The sequence below is a fragment of the Microtus ochrogaster genome, chromosome 16 (assembly GCF_000317375.1).
Source record: "Microtus ochrogaster isolate Prairie Vole_2 chromosome 16, MicOch1.0, whole genome shotgun sequence".
NCBI lineage: Eukaryota > Metazoa > Chordata > Mammalia > Rodentia > Cricetidae > Microtus > Microtus ochrogaster.
The window spans coordinates 19,358,123-19,378,464 of record NC_022018.1 but is presented as its reverse complement, the minus strand read 5'-3'; the positions used below and the strand labels follow the sequence as shown (position 1 = coordinate 19,378,464).

General features: G+C 41.9%; 1 protein-coding gene across 2 annotated transcripts in view; it reads left to right on the top strand.

Annotated features, from left to right (window-relative positions):
* Positions 1-20,342, top strand: part of Epc1 (enhancer of polycomb homolog 1) — a 97,639-nt gene that overhangs the window by 67,543 nt on the left and 9,754 nt on the right. For both annotated transcript variants that reach the window (XM_013348996.2, XM_013348995.2), the window contains exons 3-10: positions 9,260-9,405; positions 10,210-10,416; positions 10,902-11,050; positions 12,088-12,247; positions 13,135-13,308; positions 13,390-13,479; positions 13,560-13,708; positions 14,478-14,827. In XM_013348996.2, the coding sequence (XP_013204450.1) occupies positions 9,260-9,405; positions 10,210-10,416; positions 10,902-11,050; positions 12,088-12,247; positions 13,135-13,308; positions 13,390-13,479; positions 13,560-13,708; positions 14,478-14,827 (1,425 nt within the window). The remainder of the gene's footprint in view (positions 1-9,259; positions 9,406-10,209; positions 10,417-10,901; positions 11,051-12,087; positions 12,248-13,134; positions 13,309-13,389; positions 13,480-13,559; positions 13,709-14,477; positions 14,828-20,342) is intronic.

The following is a 20,342-nucleotide window of genomic DNA, read 5'->3' as shown; positions in this document are numbered from 1 at the left end:
GGGGACGCAGCCCCGCCGCTCATATTACTACATGGCTTTATTTGCCATCTGTTTGAGCCATTTTCAGGACTGTTCACATATCTTTACCCATTTTCTAATGACTCCTGAGAAGTAATAAAAACCTATCCTAGACTTAAGAGCATATTAGATAGATACATGGTGCAAATATTTTCTTCCACTTTGTCAAATATCTCTTCACTTCCCACAAGAGAAGTTATTAATTTCGGTGAGATCCAAGTTATTGATATCTCCTTTATACTACTGTTTTGAGACAGGGCCTTATTTTATAACCTTGAGTGGCATGAATTGCCACTCATGACTTTTAGAGCATTCTTTGTTCTGTTCTGGAAACCCGGCAGTTTTATATTATAGGTCTGTGGTCCATTTTTCAGTTAATTTTTATATAAAGCATGAAGTTGAAGTCTTTCCTTTGTATAACCAGTCACTCTGGTTCCATTATTAAAGAAGCTAACTCCCATTGAGTTACGTTTGGCTCCATGATCAAAAATTAATTGAACATATTTTGGGGGTGCTAGTTTATTTGTGGCGGAGTGTCACTTTGTATCTCATAGAGACTCAAACTTGGTATCCTCCTACTTTGGCCTCATGGGTGCTGGGATTATAGGCATGTACCACCTTGCCCTACTGGGTCTATTTTTGGATTCTCAATTCTGTCCCATTGATGTTTGTATTTATCTCAATACAACACCACTATCTTGATTATTACAGCCAAATATAACCCTAACATTGGGGGATAAGTTTTGGGTGGTAAGAGGACAGGCTGAGCAAATCCTAGGGATCATGCCAGTAACACCTGATTTCTTACAGCACCCAGCCCTACCTCTTCCGGGTCATGCCACCCACAGTGCTCTGAGCCCTCCCACATGAATCAGTTGATCAAAAATATGCCCCATAAAGCTGCCTACTGGCCACTATGATGAAGATGTTTTTCTTAATTAAGGTTCTTCTTCCCAGATAACTCTTAACTTGCATTACATGAACAAAATTCTAACCAGCACAGCCTGCTAATCTGGTAGGTTATACTGCTTGATTTTTCAAATGCTGGTCTGGTCTTCTATCCTTAATATAGCTCACATGGCTGTGGCATGTTGTATCTTTCAGTACATTGCTGGGGGAGATGTTGTCTCTAGGAGTTTATTAAGGACTTTGGCATCTGTTCATCTGAACAAGAATCCAGTAGTTGTTCAGTCCATGAGGCTGGGAGTCTCAGCTGGTCTTCAGTATATGCTGGAATCCAGAAAAAGCAGACTCTAGTACCAGTGAAGGAATGGACTCGCGAGCAAGAGTGAGAGCAAGCAGACAAAAAAAAAAAAAAAAAAAGAGTTCCCTTCTTCCACATCCTTTATATAGGCTGCCAGCAGAAGTGTGGTCCAGATGAGAAGTGGATCTTCCCACCTCAAAGATCTACATTAAAAGTGAATCTTTCTATTTGGAATGATTTCATTAAGAATATCCCTCAATTGGGTGTGGTGGCCCAGCACTTGGAATGCAGAGGCTATCAGATATCTGTGAGTTTAAGGCCAGCCTGGTCTACAAAATGAGTTCTAGGATAACCAGGGCTACACAGAGAAACCCAGTCTTGAAAAACCAGGAAGGTTAAAAAAGAAAGGAAAGGAAGGAGGGAGGGAGGGAGAGAGAGAGAGAAGAGAAAAATCTCTCATAGGTATACTCAGCTACTTGGGTTTTAGTTAATTCCACATATAGTCAAATTGATAACCAAGAATAGCTACCATACATAGTATAATTTCTTTCAAATGGAAAATTAACTCTTGACTCTGGTAGATGACTTAGTAATAACTAGTTTGGGAGTACCTTGGTCCATTCCTCGCCTGGGCAGAGTGGAAGAGCTGACCCCAAGGACATGAGAACAGGAGAACCGGCCCTGCGCCTTGCTGGCTGTAGCACTCTGGGAGAGAGGGGCACCTTGCCTGAGCAGCACAGTAGAGCTGGCCCTGCCCTTCAAACCAGTCCAATCATTCATTGCAATGAACATTTGCAAGTAAAGCTGTTTGGGCCAAAGGATATAGTGACACATTGTGTGCAGCACAGCTCTCACAAGCAGACTTTTTAAAATCTTAATTGTTGTTATTTTGTTTTCTTTCCTGAGGGAGGTTGCAAAGGCTGAGAGCAGATACGGAAGGGCAGGGAGATGAGTGGGATGGTGTGCATTCTGTGAAATTCACAAATAATCAATAAAAAGTTAAGAAACAAAAGAGTACATTGCTTTGAATTCTTAGGAACCCTCTCAATAGTTTATATATGAACCAGTTACATTTATATATAATATGTATATAATTCTTTAGGAACTCTGGGGGTGCGTGCACACCTACATTTTTCTTTCTAAACTAGGGCAATATGTCTCACTGGGTAAAAATGCTTGGTTTTGCTTGCCACACATACCTGGTAACTGGAATCCCTCAGTGAAAGAGAGAACCAGCTTCCAAAAAATAGGCCTGTGCTTACACTCGCACACATCATACAGGTACACAATAAAATAAAATAATTTTAGTGGAGGAAGCTCCTAAAGCTACACTAATTTGGCTGGGCAGTGGTGTCACATGCCTTTAATCCTAGCTCTCGGGTCGGGGGAGCAGAGGCAGGCAAATCTCTGAGTTTGAGGCTAGCTTGTGCTACAGAGCTAGTTCATGGGACAGCCAAGGCTATACAAAGAAACCCTGAAGAGAAAACATGCAACATTTACCTTTCAAACTGACTGAGTTTGTTAACATGGTCATCTCCAGTCACACATTGTACCGCAAAGAACCTGACTCTGCTGTTTGTGGCTGAAAGGTTCCATTGTGCTCAGGCCACGTTTTCTTATTCGTCCTCTGCTGTTGTGAGTTAACACTTGTGTGCAGTATGTCTGTGACATGCACACAAGTGTCTGTGACAAGTGGAGTCTTTGTGGAGCACAGGGAGTGGGCCATCTATTAGATGTATTTTTTTATTTGGGGAGAATCTCTGTGCCAGTTTCCACTGTGGCTAGTTGAGTCTGTTTGCAGGCCATTCACTGGCCATCAGCAGGTAGCAGGGGGTCAGTCCACTGCCCACCATGGCTGAGGACTCCTTGCTTTCTCTCCAATACTTGTTGTTTGTCACCCTTCTGACTAGGGTGAGACCCAATCTTTATGTAATTTTCTTTTTTTTTTTTTTTTTTTTTTTTTTGGTTTTTCGAGACAGGGTTTCTCTGTGGTTTTGGAGCCTGTCCTGGAACTAGCTCTGTAGACCAGGCTGGTCTCGAACTCACAGAGATCCGCCTGCCTCTGCCTCCCGAGTGCTGGGATTAAAGGCGTGCGCCACCATCGCCCGGCTCTTTATGTAATTTTCATTGCTTCCATAGCTAGCAATGTTGAGCATTTTCTCATGTTTATTAGTCTCTGTTTGATTTTTCACCTTTGAAAACTGGTCATTCCATTGACCCATTTATTCATTGTGTGGTTTGATTTCCTATTTAATTTCTTTAGTTGTATAATCTAGACATTAGTTCTGTCAGATTACAAAGATTTTATTTCATTCTCTCTACTGTCTCTTTGCTTAGTTATCTATTTCCTTTACTGTACAAAGGGGTTGTGGCCATGTTGTTTTTATGAGGTCCCATTTGTCAACTTTTGTCTGACCTACTTTCATGAGTCTTTGTTTTAACATCATGTTTGTAGGAGTATGACTTTATTTCTGTTGCACTGGTCTACAGGTCTGTTTCTGTGCCAGCACTTCAGTGTTTAGACTGCCATGGTTCTGTAGTGCAGCTTCAAATCGGGTTGGGCTGAGATTGCCTTAACTGGTTTTTTGATGTTTTTAGGATGAAATGATTATGCCTTAAGAAGACCATGATCGAATGTTCTTGGGAATATCTGTCTCTCTGTCCCCAGAATGATAGTGCATATTACTGTTGTATAGTGAGGGCTATGGTAGCCTTGTGGTGTTAGTTTGTAAATCTGTCACTGAATGTTATTTATTAACATTTCATCAAACATTAGCTTAGGAAACCACTTCTATTTTTATGCTGACGTGACACAGAAACAAAGACATTATTTTCTCTTTAACTCTAGTCAGAATTGTGCAAGAAGAAACATTAAAGCCGTTATTGTCTTCAGCCCCATTATCTAGTGCTTCTAAGCTAAGTTCACTTAGTATTGCTCAATTTCTCCTGGTCCAGTCATCAAGAAGCAACAATATTCCACAGCAATAAGCACTCCGAGTACCTGTGTCATTAGGAAAGTGTCTGATCCCAGTGACAAGATGACCCTGGAACATCTAAGTGCAGTTATTGGGAAGGAGGGGTCCATAAACTTAGGGTGGTGATGCATGTGCATGGTGAGTATCTCGTGCTTACCACTGAGTTCCAGCAGCGGAGATGATGTCACAGGGCTCCCTAGTGTCTAGTGGACTAACGGAAGTTTGCAGAGTGGGATAAGCTTTTCCCCTACATTGCTTATTACACAAAGAAGGGGAGAAATAAATCAGCATTATAGTGGAGTCATTGGGCAATATCTTGACTTGATAAATCAAAATTAGCAGATAGAGCCCAACAAGTGTCTCAGTTGATAAAGGTGCCAGCCACCATGGTGAGATGATTCATTCCCTGGTTATGAATCATAACCAAGTTATGAAAGGAGAGAACTAACTCCTGAAAGTTGTCCTCTGACATTCATGTGTATTCTAGGCGGGAGGTGGGGAGGTGGTATGTGCACGTACACGCGCACATGTAGCAAAATGTAAAATTTTTAATTATCAGTTTTTAGAAACAGGTAAATATTATGTGCCTCCGGGTGTGATATTCTGAGGACTGAAAATGGTGTATCCTATTGTAGTCAAGATAGAGGGACAAATCAAAATGGTGTACCCTATTGTAGTCAAGATAGAGGAACAAATCAAAAACTTCACTTTTTTTTTTAAAGTGAAGAATGTGTTTTGTTTTATTACAGCTAGAGATTGAACCCAGAATCTTATTCACTGAAGTAAATCCTTCTGCCACTGAGCTATATCCCCATCCAACAAGGAGTGTGCTACCAGATGAGTGGTGGTGGTGGCAGCGATGGTGGTAATGATAAGAAACTCAGGAGGGCTAACAGTTTTAAAAGGTATCAGAGTCTTAACAGTAAAAATACTCCACTTTACAGGAGAGAAACACAACAACTAAAATCACAACTTCTGTAGTAGCTGGGACAGTCATTGAAAACTACTGATGAGTTAACAGAACTGAAATACAGGCTGCAGGTGAAATTATTGTCTTGGTCAAAGCCATTATTGTTGCTTACTCTCTACTGACTTCGAAAATGAAAAAACAAATATGTATACATGTAGCTTGCATAGCTTCAGGTACACATGGGAATGAGATAATAAAACCTACAGCTTTTACAAATATAGATAAAGACACTCTGGTATTACAAAAGTGTTTTATTTTGCAATGTGCAGAAATTTAGACTTTCGAAAGAAAAAGGGTGGGGGTGCGGGGCAGGGAGAGTTTGGTTTTCTTCCTGAGTGTGATGGCTCATACCTGTTACCCTAGCCCTTGGGAGGCTAAGGCAGGAGGAGTGTCAGCCTAGGCTGCATAGTGAGTGAGTTAGATGGTACTTATGTTAAAACCAGACTGAGAAATTTCTCCTCAGCCCTAGAAAGTGTACTTTTCTGCAGGGATTATACTTGGTTCCTGCTTCACATAGAACTGTTTGGATGTGGGCAGACCTGCTTGTGCCCAGCTAATTTGAGTGTTTTCTTAGATAATAGATGCAGAGATTTTTCCTTGTCTGTGCTCTCACCAGTAATCAGAGAATTAAATGGGACATTTTAGAACCCAGTGGATGAGCTTTAAGTTTCTGAAGTGTGCTGTACGAAGTGGAGTGGAGACAGCAGTGTGTTATCCTCTGTACCAGATCTCCAGACATGAGAGGATCTAGTGACTGCTGCTGTCAGTTTATATTCCCTGTTAAAATAAGTTGATCAGATTTTATGTGGGATTGTGCTCTTTGCACTTTGATTCATCTTGTAGCATGTTCTTGTATGTAACATATAATACTAAGGGTTGGTTTTTCTGTGTTTTAGTTTTTGTGGTTTTGAAGATCAAACCCAGGTCTTTATCCATGTGAGGCAAGTGTTGGACTATTGAATTGCACCTACAGCATGGTGGTTTTGTTGTTGTTGTTTTTTAAGATTTGCTTATTTTTATTTTATGTGAATGAGTATTTTATCTGCATGTATGTATGTATGTGCATAACATGCATGGCTAGTTCCCACAGAGGGGGTTCTGAATCTCCTAGAATTAGTTATGGATAGTTAAAAGGCTCTCATAGGTAGAAACCAAACCCTCAGGTCTTTGTAAGAGCTGCAAGTCCTCTTATATGCTAAACTATCTCCAGCCATGTTTTGTTTCAGTTGTGCGTGTTTCTGGGCTTTTTAATATAGTCGAGATACACAATGTGATGGTTATCTAGCAGCAGTTGATTAACTGGGAGCTCGCTATATAGCCCAGGCTTGCCTCATACTTGGAGCAAACTGACTCAGCCTCCTGATTACTGGGATCATAGGTATGGGCCACCAAGCTTGTGTGGTTGATGGAATTCCATTAAAGATAGGACGTACCTGTAATCCCAACCAACAATCTGGAGGTAAAGGAGGGGGCCACAGGTTCCAAGCCAGCTGAGCTAGACAGTAGGACCTGTGTCAGGCTCCTGCACACACAGTGTTTCCATGTGTTGTCACTGTCAGCAGGAAAGTCAGAGGCCCTCGGGGGAATGGCACTGTGCTCTCTGGTGACATGATGGGAATCTTCCTGTCCAGTTCCATTGCAGTTTCCTGACATTTAAAAATGATTTTTGTGTGTACCGGTGTGCTGAGTGTGTGTGATGTAAAGGTGATACTGGGCAAGCTGCGTTCGTTCACATGAATGATTAAGCTTTGTGGTGCTGATTGCTCTTGTGGTTTGCCCTAAAGAACCACATTTCCCAGGGAGCCTCTCGGTGAGGGCTGTATAGATAAGAGCCTACATGTGCATTAAAAGCCTAAGAAGGCAGAACTCAGTAGTGGCCCCTGATTATTTATTTGGTTTTCGGGATGGTCTGGGTCAACCTTCTTTAATAGAACTTTCTAGAGTGATGGATGTTTTCTAATTTGTACTTTCTGGAACAGCCCCTTATCAGCAGATACATGTGGGTATTTAACACTTGGAATGTAGCTAATGTATCAGGGGCCGAATTTTAGATTTTACTTGATTAGTATAAATCTAGTCAGAATGGTTAGGGGATAAACATCATTTGGTTAGAAGCAGAAAGAATCAAACGCTTTCTACCTCTGTCCCTCCATACAAAGGACTCCAGAAGCCTGTTTGTGGAGCAGTGACAGACAGTTGGAAAACAACTGGACCAATTGCAGCAAAGTCTGGAGTACACAAGTGCTAGCACCCAGAGACTTCTGTAAATCCAGACATCCACTTGATCACTCCCACCACATTCTCAATTAAAATAAGTCAATGAAAAAGACAGTAAAATAATACATGTAATTCTGTAGATACTTAATGGAGTCTTCTGGGTACCCAGTGAGTGTTCCCTTAGTTCACAAGTGGCTGTTTGTTGAAGTGGTGGTTTTCCTCCCATTTAAGTAGATTTTCATAACACTAACATACTTCTCAACTGAGTCTACAGACAGGTGGCACAGGAGAAGGGATGTCATTCAGATCATGTGAGGTACAAAGATGAGATGTGTAGGCATCTCTTCAAGATCAGTCTCATCTTACTAGGAAGCAAGCATGCTTAACAACTAATGTGTAAAATAGTACAAAATATGGTGCAGAGAGAGGGAATGGTTGGGGCAGGATTTTTTTAAAAGCTATCTATAAGATTTTAGGATTGAGCCTAATGGTGGTGGCTCACGCCTTTAGTCCCAGCACGCAGGAGGCAGAGGCAGGTACATCTCTGAGTCCAAGGTCTGCCAGGACTACACCAGAGAAACTCTGTCTCTGGGAGAAGAAACAAAAGCTTTTAGTATTGCTTGAAATATTTCCAGTTTAGGCAGAATATTATATAACTTCACAGCCCATTTTTCTGTTGAGGGTTTAGTTTCTGAAACAGAAGAGATAGGAGCCCCTTCCTGGGTGAATAATAGGCAATGGCCTTTGAAGAAGTGATGTCGAGCTGGATTTTTAAAAGATCAAGTTGGCATTTACCTGCTTAGTAGCTAAAAAATGGTTAATACATAGGTCTGAAGTCATAAACAGTAGCATGCTATATGATGTGAAACGATATAGTCATCAAATACTGACATTAGGGAGACAGTTTAATAAAATAAATAAAAAAGGCCTCACCATTCTGGGCATTAGATTGCAGAGTTAGAAATTAATAACCCATAGGGAAAAAGATGAGTTTTGATACCAGGATATTTAGTTTTCCTTAATATCACCCTCCCTCAGTTTTTGAAGGCATTGAATGCTTTTTGACACTGTAGAGTGGCAGCTCTTGACAGCATATACGAGAGCGAATCACTCATCTTTGGCACCGTGATGGTGATTCTCTAAACCTGTATCATGGGAGCTGTTACACTGCTGCTAGTGACTTCCCTAGTCTTTTGGAATAATAGCTAAATGATTTATAAAATAGGACTTAAATAATATAGAAAAATTTAGATTTTACTTGACTAGTATAAATTTAGTCAGAATGATTAGGGGATAAACATCATTTGGAGGCTGGAGAGATGGCTCAGCGGTTAAGAGCATACATAGCCTGCTCTTCCAAAGGTCCTGAGTTCAATTCCCAGCAACCACATGGTAGCTCACAACTATCTGCAATGAGGTCTGGTGCCCTCTTCTGGTCTGTAGGCATACATGTAGACAGAATATTGTATACATAGTAAGTAAATAAATAAATATTTTTTTAAAAACATCATTTGGTTAGAAGTAGAAAGAATCAAACACTTTCTACCTCTGTTCCTCCATATAAAGGTCTCCAGAAGCCTGTTTATGGAGCAGTGACAGGCAATTGGAAAACAAGAAAAATCCTATGTAAAGTGTGGATGGCAAGTCCTGTGTGGGGGTTTTTTTTATAGTTTTTTACCTACATTCAATTTGTCTTGGCTTCCAGTGTAGAAGACATAGCAGTAAGCCTAGCTAGCTGGCATGTGTGAGACTCTGAAGACAGACTTTAGAATCCATTGTTCTTTAGGAAGCCCAGGCCTTGCTTTCTGCTGCCATCTGTGTGCCGTCTGCTGGTGAGGTCACTCGGTAAATGATTGCTTATGGTTCCTCTGTCAGCTTTTAGTTTGGACGCTGAGCAGCCTGACTACGACCTGGACTCTGAGGATGAAGTGTTCGTAAATAAACTCAAGAAGAAAATGGACATCTGCCCATTGCAGTTTGAGGAGATGATTGACCGCCTAGAAAAGGGCAGTGGTCAGCAGGTACAACTTCATTTCTGTGTGTTTGTGTGTTAATATAAATGCCTATATTATGTGAAACTATGCAGTATGGAGGACAGCTGGGCCAGCAGACTCCGAAACATAAATTTATATCTGCCTAGTGTTAATCTGTATAATTTTGAGCACTCTTTTTTCAGTTTTTTGTGCCTCGGTTACCCCAGCTGTATGTAGAGAAAAAAATAATAAACTGGAGGGAACATGGTGACACATACTTTTTAATCCCAGCACTTGGAAGGCAGAGGCAAGCAGGTGGATCTCAGTGAGTTAAAAGCCAGCCTGCTCTACATTTTAAATTCCAGGTCAGCCAAGGCTGACCCTATCTCCAAAGCAAAAAAGTCTTCAACTGCCATTTGTGTTTTTGGTGATCAAGTAGAACGTGACTAATATCAAATCCTAAAGTCAGGAAACACAGCAAGCTGTGTGACCTATGAAATTTGATAAGAGCTCGTTGTAAAGATTGAACACACAAGGGGTCAGCTAGTACAATACCTGCCTAGCGTGCACATTGGGCTTGCTCCCCAGAATCATGTAAATCAAGTATGGTGGTGGTGATGGTGTGCACCTATCTTGATTCCAGCACTTGAGAGATGGCAGGAGGATCAGAATTGTATTTAAGGTCATCCTCAACAAATTCAAGGCTAACCTGGGATACTTGAGACCCTGTTTCAGAAACCATACTATCATTACTATTATTGGCTTTATTGCTATTTAAATGAAGCAGTAATGAGTAGTTTTGAGTTCTTGCATATATGTCTTATGAAAGTGACATAATGGTTTTACATTTAGCCAGTCAGTCTGCAGGAAGCCAAACTACTGCTAAAAGAAGATGATGAGTTAATTAGAGAAGTCTATGAATACTGGATTAAAAAGAGGAAGAACTGTCGAGGGCCATCACTTATCCCATCGGTAAAACAGGAAAAGCGAGATGGTTCTAGCACAAATGATCCCTATGTGGCTTTTAGAAGACGAACTGAAAAAATGCAAACTCGAAAAGTAAGTGAATTTTTAAATTTTTAAGAAAAACTGTAGTTATTGATATCTTTTATGGCTTAATCTGTGCTTCCATATAGCAGTCCAAAAATTACACTAGAAGGGTTTCCCAGTGGTTCAGAGTACTTATTTTTCTATCAGAGGGGACAATGTTGTGATTCCTGTGCCCTTATCAGGCAGCTCATGCTCACCTGTGACTCCTGCCCCGCGGGATCCAGTGATCCACTTCTGACCTATGGGCACTAACATACACAAGCACAAAGTTCCGTTAATCTCACTGGAAAATATTAAATAAGTTGACCTTTAATTTTTATGGGGGCCTTAATAATGCATATTAATACTGGCTCACTAAAAAAATTATGTATAGAATTGTTAACTCTGTGTTCCCTTCCTGTGTTTTTAAACTGTAACCCTGCAGATGCATACATTCTATGTACAGCTAGTTAGAAGTACTTCTTGAAGTTAAGCAAACAACTTTATATTTTCAGAACCGCAAAAATGATGAAGCCTCGTATGAAAAAATGCTTAAGCTGCGTCGGGATCTCAGCCGGGCTGTGACCATCCTGGAGATGATAAAGAGAAGAGAGAAGAGCAAGAGGGAGCTGCTGCACCTGACACTGGAAATCATGGAAAAGAGGTGACGTCATGTTCGTGTGTAGGGACTGATGGAGAACAGCTCGTGCGTTTCCTGATTATTTGTGATTACAGGAGTAGCTTCTTTAAGTAACAGAGACTGTGATTAAACTTGGTGAAATTTTATTCACAATTCTGCCTTAATTTTCTCACAGTAATTTGGTTCACAGGTGTTTCTATTGAGAAATTCTTTTCTTTTGAGTCATTTCTGTGGTTGTGTGAGGCAGAGTTGTTCGTTTGGGGGGTTGTGGCTTTGTGGGGGATTTTTAAGTACTAGAGGTGAAACCCTGGGGGGACATTGTGCACTGTAGGCAAGCCTGTTGCAGTTAAGCACCAGATGTTCATAAATTTTAATACTCAGATGACCACTTGGTGAGGTAGAGAATAAAAGGACCCTGCTTCTGAGTTCCTCTCCCCCCAGGGGGGAAAAATCACTTAAGTTTCTCATGATTCATTTAGAAAAAATACTTTGTAGCACAGCCTGCCCTAATTAGCAGGGGTTCAGTGCTTGAGGCACCTCAGCCTTGGGATTCTTCCCCCAGTCACTTTGTGCACCAACATAAGGCTGCAGGGCTCTGGATTTTGCTCCACCACTAAAGTGCTTGCCTGGCAGGCACGGAACTCTCAGTGTGAGCCCTGGCACCACATGGTCCGTGTATGGCTGCCATGGCCTGTGGGAGGTGGTGGACACAGGAGAGTCCAAAGTTCAAAGTCAGCACCTGGATGACATCTCACTACCTTCTGTAAATTGAGTTCTCAGGAACCCAATGTCCTCTCTGGCCTCCATGGAGAAGGTACACACGCAGTGCACAGACAGGTATGTAGGCAAGCCACCCATATGCATTCAAGGTCACCAGTGCATACACAACCAGCCTAGGATACATGTCTCAGAAGAGTAGTTCATCCCACCTGAGGCAGGTACACAAGGTAACGGGGAGAGGAGCGGTGTCTTGGATTAGTTTGGTTTATAGATCATTTCATAGTGTTTATGGAAACAATCCATTATATGTACAGCTAAGTTTCTTCTCTCTGTCATTTTAGGTATAATTTAGGTGATTACAGTGGAGAGATCATGTCCGAGGTCATGGCACAGAGACAGCCGGTGAAGCCTACGTATGCCATCCCCATCATCCCTGTTGCTAACAGCAGTCAGTTCAAACACCAGGAAGTCGCGGACGGGAAGGAGTTCAAAGTTCATAAGGTGATTAGGACTTGGTAACAGGAGTGCTGTACACTGGAAGGAAAACTAGCTTCTCGTGACAGTTTCATTCCTCCTTCTCTTACTGCTCACAGGATGAGGGAAGGCCTTGTTATCGGTCTGCTGACAGAGGGGGTTTGCTGTGGGGATAGGAAGTGTCAGTGTGATTCACAGTGTGGAGACTTGGAGAGAGCACGAAGCCTCCTGTCGTCGTAATGTCTGTGACACATCTGTGTATGAGAGGGAGAGAGTCTATCAAAGAATCTTAACATGGGGAGTGGTGATACGATGAGCTGATACTTACCCATATAGTTCACGTTTGTGAGGGATAAAATTGGTGAGGGAGAAATAAATTAATAAGGGGAAACCAGGGAAATAAAAGATGACTGTCACTGTGCCTTTTTGAAAATGTGCCTTAGCACACTTTCCCTTTAACCCCAGCATAGGGGTGGCGAGGGGCACAGAGGCAGGGGGGTCTCTGTGAGTTTGAGGCCAGGCCTACACAAAGAAACCCTGTCTTGGTGTTGGGTGGAGACATGCACACAGTGCTCTTGTAGGGGACCTGGGTTCAGTTCCCAGCACCTACATTGGATGACTTACAACTCTGTAATTCAGTTCCAGGAACCTAACTTTCTCTGGCCTTTGAAGGCACCTGTACACACATAAACATACATTTTAAAAATATTGTAAGCATATCTTTGTTTTGAACAGAGAAAATGTAGATTATTAAAGAAAACTGAGAGTGGGAGAGACTGCCAGGGAGGAAAACCTGAGCCTTTTTTAATAGTGTAGCAGTTGGCTCCCCAGCTAATAATAACTAAATTACTAACTGAGGCCGCAGGTTGTAGAGTGTGGCTTCTGTGTGTAACCGATTCATGTTTGTGTTGCAGCAAGATAAGGCCGATCTTACTCGGCCGAAGCGCAAATATGAAAAGAAGCCCAAAGTCTTACCCCCGTCTGCCTCCGCTCCTCAGCAGCCAAGCCCCGCTGCACTGCCAGTCTTCAGTGCTAAAGACTTAAACCAGTATGACTTCCCCAGCTCAGACGAAGAGCCCCTGTCCCAGGTAAACAAAGGAGCAGCTCCCTGCATTCAGAAGAGGAGTGTAGACGCCCACGTGTTTGACCTCTCATTGCTTTATTTCAAGGTTTTGTCTGGCTCTTCGGAAGCCGAGGAAGACAATGACCCTGATGGCCCTTTTGCTTTCCGCAGGAAAGCAGGCTGTCAGTACTATGCTGTAAGTGTCAGACTTTCTTTGTAAAGAACAAACAGCAGATAAACTGACAAAATACAATAATTTGGATTTTTTTTTTTAAGCCTCATTTAGACCAAACTGGCAATTGGCCCTGGACTAGCCCTAAAGATGGAGGACTGGGGGATGTTCGCTATAGATACTGCTTAACAACTCTCACCGTCCCCCAGAGGTGTCTTGGATTTGCACGAAGACGAGTTGGGCGCGGTGGAAGGTAACTCGCTTCTGCTTTCCTTGCATCACGTGCTTTAGACATTGAAATCAGAGTTTGAACTGAGGCCTCCTTGTTGAGCAGGCTGTGGCCGCTCCAGCTTGCTGTGCTCCCCTCAGTTCTCCTGCCATCCTTACCTACTGCGCAGTTCTGATGGAGCCCATGTAGGTTCTGTTCTCTCCCAACTTCTTAACATCTAAACTCAGTTATCACAGCCTAAAGTCATAAGAAAGGGCAAGTGTAAATTGTGTTTACACACTGAGGATTTGGTTCAGGAAACTACAAAAAAAAAAAAGTCGTTGAATTCTGGGGAAAAGTTGGCATTCACTACTTGAGTGATTAACTCTTCTGTCCATGGCCTTGGTTGGTCAGGGTCTGAAGGAGAATACCTTCATGCGTAGAGAGGAGGGAAGAAGGAACCGCAAAGCACAGGAAAATTTTAATCCAACACTGAGATTTGAGGCCAAAAGAACCAGAGCCAACAATATGGCTCAGTGGAAAGAGGCCCTTGCCACCAAGATGACAGCTGAGTTCTATGCCAGTACCTACATGGTGGAAGGAGAGAGCCGACTCCTGAAAATTATCCTCTGACCTCTGCATGTGTGCTATGCCACGTGCCCTGTGCCATGCACCCTCTGTGTAAAAGAGCTAAATACTTCAGTGATGAGCAGTATGGCTTTTAAATATTCAGTATACTTTTATTCAGCTTTTGGGGCTTTCGGGAAAGGAAAAAACCTCTTGATGTAATCTCTGACGTCTGCTCCTTGTGCAGGGTCCTGCTGGACAGAGCGCATTCAGACTATGACAGTATGTTTCACCACCTGGATTTGGACATGCTTTCCTCACCTCAACCTTCTCCGGTCAATCAGTTTGCCAATACCTCAAAAACCAATACCTCGGACAGATCTTCCTCTAAAGACCTCAGTCAGATACTAGTCGATATCAAATCATGTAGATGGCGGCACTTTAGGCCTCGGACACCATCCCTACATGACAGTGACACTGATGAACTCTCCAGTAGAAAATTACACAGGAGTATAAACCGAGCAGGAACAGCACAGCCTGGGACCCACACTGGTACCTCCACGCAGAGTAAAGGCAGCAGTGGCTCCACACACTGTGGTATGTTCCTTTGTGGCTTCCATTGCTATGTCAGGGCCGAGTATTCCATCTTGTTGAGTGTGGCCCGTTATGCTGTAGATGCCTTAAGTAGCACTTTGAATTCTGCTCAATGGCATTGTTGCTGTGTGAGTTTGTGTGTGTCCTTCCTTAACCACAATCACAAAGAGATGGTGTGTTATAGTTAATGAACCACAAGACTCATAAATTTAATTTTCAAGTAATAAGAAAGTAAAAGGGACCCCAAGTTGTTGATGGTGTGTATTTAAACACCTAATCTGCTCTAAATTTAGGGACCAGTAGTCAATAGCTACACATAACTTGCTGACATAGTCATTCAGAATACATGCGAGAAATACTTAATTTTAATCCTTTGGAATGACTTTTAGATGATATTTCGGTACGATTTGAGTAAAATACTGAAAATACTACAGTGTCCTTGGCTTTCTTTTTTAAATCATTTGAGTCCTCATTATCTAAATTATGTAAGTTCACTATCAAGATGATGGCTCCGCTGGTCCAGGTCCTCAGCATCACACCTAACAACCTGAGTTCAGTTCCCTAGACCCACACAGTAGAAGGAAAGAACCCATTTGTTCAGGTTGTCTTTTGACTTGCACACATGTATGCATGTACACACACAAGTACATAAATACAGCAAAAGGGGGCTAGAGAGATGGCTCAGTGGTTACAAGTACTGACTGCTTCTTTCAGAAGACCTGGGTTCAGTTCCTGGCACCTACATGACAGCTCATAATTGTCTATAATTCCTGTTCATAAGGATCCAACACCCTCACACAAGCAAGCCAATGTATATGAAATAAATATAAATAAATTATTTTAAAAGTAAATACAATAAATGAGTAAATATTAATTGTTTATTTTGATTTTAAGATAGGGTCTCTGGATATCCTGGAATCCACTTTGTAGACCAGTCTGGCCTCGAACTCACAGAGATCTGCCTGGCCTTTTAAATTATGTTGTTAAAGCTCTTCTAGGCTAATTTTGATACAGATTTTTTTTAAAAAAAAAAAAAAGAGAGGATTGCTTCCTTAATTACCTATTTAGGTTACAGTTAAAGTGCTTTCTAAGCATGAGAATTTGCTGTCATTTTCAGAAGTCTTCAGAAAATACTTCATAAACTAATTTACTTGTTAGTTATTTAAAAAAAATAATTCTGTGAACTGACCAAACTTGAGAATCAGTTGGAAAATATATTTCTGAGGTTTAACTGATTGTAGTTTCACTAATTTTAGTGATTGTTTCTCTGTCCTGTATAGTTCTTAACATCAGGCTGCAGGGCTGTTTGACGTGGAGGCTTAATTAATAAGCACAATAGGAGAGTTTAGAAATGTAAGCTTGTACTGACTGCCCAAAAAAATAGTTTAGAAGATGTATAAATTTTTTGGAAATTTATAGAGAAAATAGCCATGTTCCATCAATCCACATCATGTCCCTCCTAAAGTGCAGACACTGAAGCGTGTAGCAGACTCCAGTCCCGTTCTGACTGTTCTGTGGAGGTAATTTACTGCACAGCGCTTATGTGGACATGGTGTCAGCTGCAAACTTTCCTGGTTTATTTCTCAAGTATCATTAAAAGATGAACATCAGCTGTAGCAAAAGTTCACCAATCATGTAGTTTTGCATCTTAATCACTGTTTTTTGTTTTTTGTCAATGGGGCCTCTTGAAATGCTGTATTTTCGCATATACTTAGAGAATAAACGCCAACAGACTACACTCTGTTTTCATGCTTGTGAATATCCATGAGATCTTGGCACTCTTTCTGTGGCTCCGTAAATTACGGCAGGTGTACATTCAACGTAGTGAGTTCAGCTAGCAGCCCCCAAAACCGGAAAAGAAGACCTAGCTGTTGACGTGATCTGTGGGAGTTGGAGCACATTTCTCCTTAAAGAAAGCGTTCTCCAGACAGGAATCTCATTTGATATTGGCCTGCAGAGTCCAAATATGGCCTCCTAGGCCAATCATCTCACTCCATTATACTTGCAGTTTGAAAAGCAATTTTCCTTTGCACCATAACCCCCAGATGTAAATCACGTTTGGTACCAAAGAAGCCTGATTTAGTCGATGCTGGAGGAAACACTGGCTATTCTGAGAGACTGGGTCTCTTCTAGCCATCCTGTCAGACGGGAGTCCGTTAGAATACTTTCCTGCTGCTTAGACTAAATGATGGTTTAAAATGGTATCACTTTTTGATTATTCATTTACTGATTCAAGTAATTGAAATTGATACTTACAGACAGTACCACCAGGCTCCTTTTCTAAGCAGTTAGTTTTGAACCAGAAGCTCTGAATGGAGGCGCCAGGCGTCCACTCATTTCCTTGAAGAGTGCCCAGTTGTATAGTTTGTTCCTACTGCTTGGGATGCCAGTCTTGGCCGTTTCCCAGGCTGTGCAAGCACAGAGAAGGGCCTGAGTAGGACATGTGTGATGTTGGGTAGCCTCTGTGGCAGTGTCGGGGAATCCTGTGTCCCCTTTGTTCCGTGTAACAGAAGGGGCATCGTGGAAAGACTTGCTGGTTGGGATTTAGAATTTCTAGGACTAGCTCTACTTAAGGATCAATTATTTCTTCTTAATAATCATTAGTTAATATGTGATTTGGATTGTTTCCAAATAGCTTTCTAGGCTTTTTCATCTATACCAGCACTTTTCAAATTCAGTACACATTCATTTTGTGCATTTGAAATTGAAAGGATATCAAATTACCATAATTAGATGAGACTCTGTTACAGGGGCTATCAACATGGCTCAGTAGGTAAAGGCTGCTTGCTGCCAAGCCTTCCATCCTGAGTTCTATCCTGTTGAAATAGGATCGGCGGGGCTGCGTTCCCAGCACCCCAGCCGCCTGGCTAGCTTATGCCCCGAAATAACAACACACAAACTGTATTCTTTTAAGCACTGCTTGGCTCTTTAGCTCTAGCCCTTACTGGCTAATTCTGATATCCCGATCAACCCATCTCTAATAATCTGTGAGCACCGGTCTTACCAGGAAGATTCTAGCCTACGTCCATCCTGGGTCCGGAGCTTCATCGTGTGTGCCTCAGAGAGCAGAGCTCTCACGTCCGCCCTGGAGATGGGAGCATGGCGTCTCTCTCTGAGGCGTCTGCCCCCGAGAGGAGAGCTGTTGAGTCTCTGAGCTCACTTCCTCTTCCTCCCAGCGTTCTGTTCTGTTTACTCCTCCCACCTATGTTTTAAGCTATGAGGCCAAGCAGTTTCTTTTTATTGCTTAACCAATGAAATCAACAGATTGATATATGACACTCCCACATCACTATCCCCAGTACCCACGTGGTGGAAGAAGAGAATCAAGTCCTACAAGTTGTCCTTTGTCCTCCTGGTGCACTTGCATACTCTGTCTCTCTCATAGAGAGCAAGAGAGACACAAACACACAGAGACAGACAAGAGGGAAGGAAGTGTCAGTGTGTGTAGATGTCTCCCACTCCAGTGATGCACCCTAAGATCCTAGCTTCAGTCGAATTCAGCATCATTGGAAGTGGTTTATCTAAACTCATGCCATCTGTAAAAATCTGCTTTATTTCTGTGACAGACATTCTGTGCATACAATTATTATGTTTGGCTTAATCTGTGTGTGGAAGGGACTGTAGTCTTTGCACTGATTGGTATTAATTTGTAAGTCTCTAGGACTCTAAGCTTTATTCAAAGACTTGATAATCCAGAATCTGTTGTGGAAGGTGCACTGTGAGTTCAGCAGGTGTGTGTTTATGTTGCAGTCACGGCAGAGCAGCACTGGGCTAGAGAAATGTCACATTGAAGTCATCCATAACCAGGTGTACTCAGGTCTAACACGGCTTGCCATCAATTGAATTACAACACACCTTGGTTTTCCATTTGGGTTTTTCGGTAGCTAAGAGCTTGGGAACCCTTTGATTTAATTTCCTTAATGCAAGGGTTCTACTAACTAGAATCACTCCACATTTTGCTTGGTTTGTTGTTGTTGTTGTTGTTGTTGTTTTATGCTTGTTTGTTTTTGTAGGGCTGGGGGTCGAATCTGTCTCCTGCATGCCAGGCATGTGCTCTACCACTAAGCCATATCCCCAGCTTTTGTTTTAATCACCTTTTTTGTTAGGCCTATTAGAATCAGAAGTTTCTGATTCAAAGGTGTGTTTTGAACAGATTTGTGGCTTTGTTTGTTTTTAATGAAGTATAAATGCCTTTAAATAATCCATACTCCATTTTGAAATGGTTCATTTCTTGCTGGTATCCCTTCACCCCTTTGAATGCCTCAGTTAGATTGCCGCAGCTACAGGGGGGTGTGCCTGTGACCTTAGATCATTCCAAGCACTGGGTCACATTTCCATGTGGTGGTTTCTGACATCTGCTTGGGTATTTCTAATGAGGGGAGGTAGAACAGATCAAGTTATTCTACATTGAAGGATCTTGCTTAGAAAGCTTATCCATATGTTGTGCCAAAAGCTGCCTCAAACAAGTTCAAACTCGTGTTTTCTTATGGGAGCATGCTAAGTGTCACACTGTCTCCACTGTCACACTGTCTTCCAAAAATCTGAAGTCACATCCCACGTCCTCCTCTGGCCCAGGTCTGCTTTTACTCCACACGATTACCTTCCCACATTACACTCTTGCTGGTCAGGTACCCTACATGTGAGGATTTTTTTTTTTAACATGTTGCTCATACAGGTGAATTGTTAAGGTTTTTATTATATCTTGTAGATTCTAAATCTGAAGTTATTTTTCTCTGTTTTAAATTTGAAGTCTAGCTAACTTGTGATGGTGGTGTTTCTTTCTCTATGCTTTGTGACTTCAGAACCTCAGTTTTCATCTCCAATGTGAGGTTACAGGAGGAAGTCAGGTACCAAGGGCTTCTCCTGGTCGTAGCCCTTTTGTTTCTGCAGAGCAGTTGTGAGTCTAGATTTGCTTGGTTGGGTTTGCCCACCATTTGTAAGTGAGTTAAATTTGATTGCTACACTTTATCTGAGGAAGATATATAACTGGAAACTTATTGCCTTGGTGCCCCCGTTCATTAGTAGAAACTTCAGAAAGTATGGCCACTTTGGCTTCATTCCATGGAGTGCTTGTTTAGACCTTGGATATAAAATCAGCTCACGTTTTAATTATCCGCATTCGCTACCTTTGTACAAATTCACGTCCTTTGAGGGAGCTAAGATAACTTTGGCAGGCCTCTTGCTTAATTCTTGTCACATTTAAATGAAGACACAGACCCACAAAAGGTGGCATGCTCTTTGCAGATTCTGTTTGTGAGGGGCTTGTATCACTCCACTGCCAGTCTGTTTGTTGCTCTGTTAATTACAGATCGTTTACCAGAAACATCCAGGCCAGATTTTACAACTAGACTCCAGACACAATAGCTTCATCAAGAAACAGCCATCTCAGATGTGGAGTTGACTGACTAAATCTTATCTTTGCATCTGATCTGCGGGAGACAGATGTTAAATGAGATCGACTTGCCTACCTGCAGAAACTAGGTGAACTTGATTTAACTAGGGCAAAAGCATTTGTTAA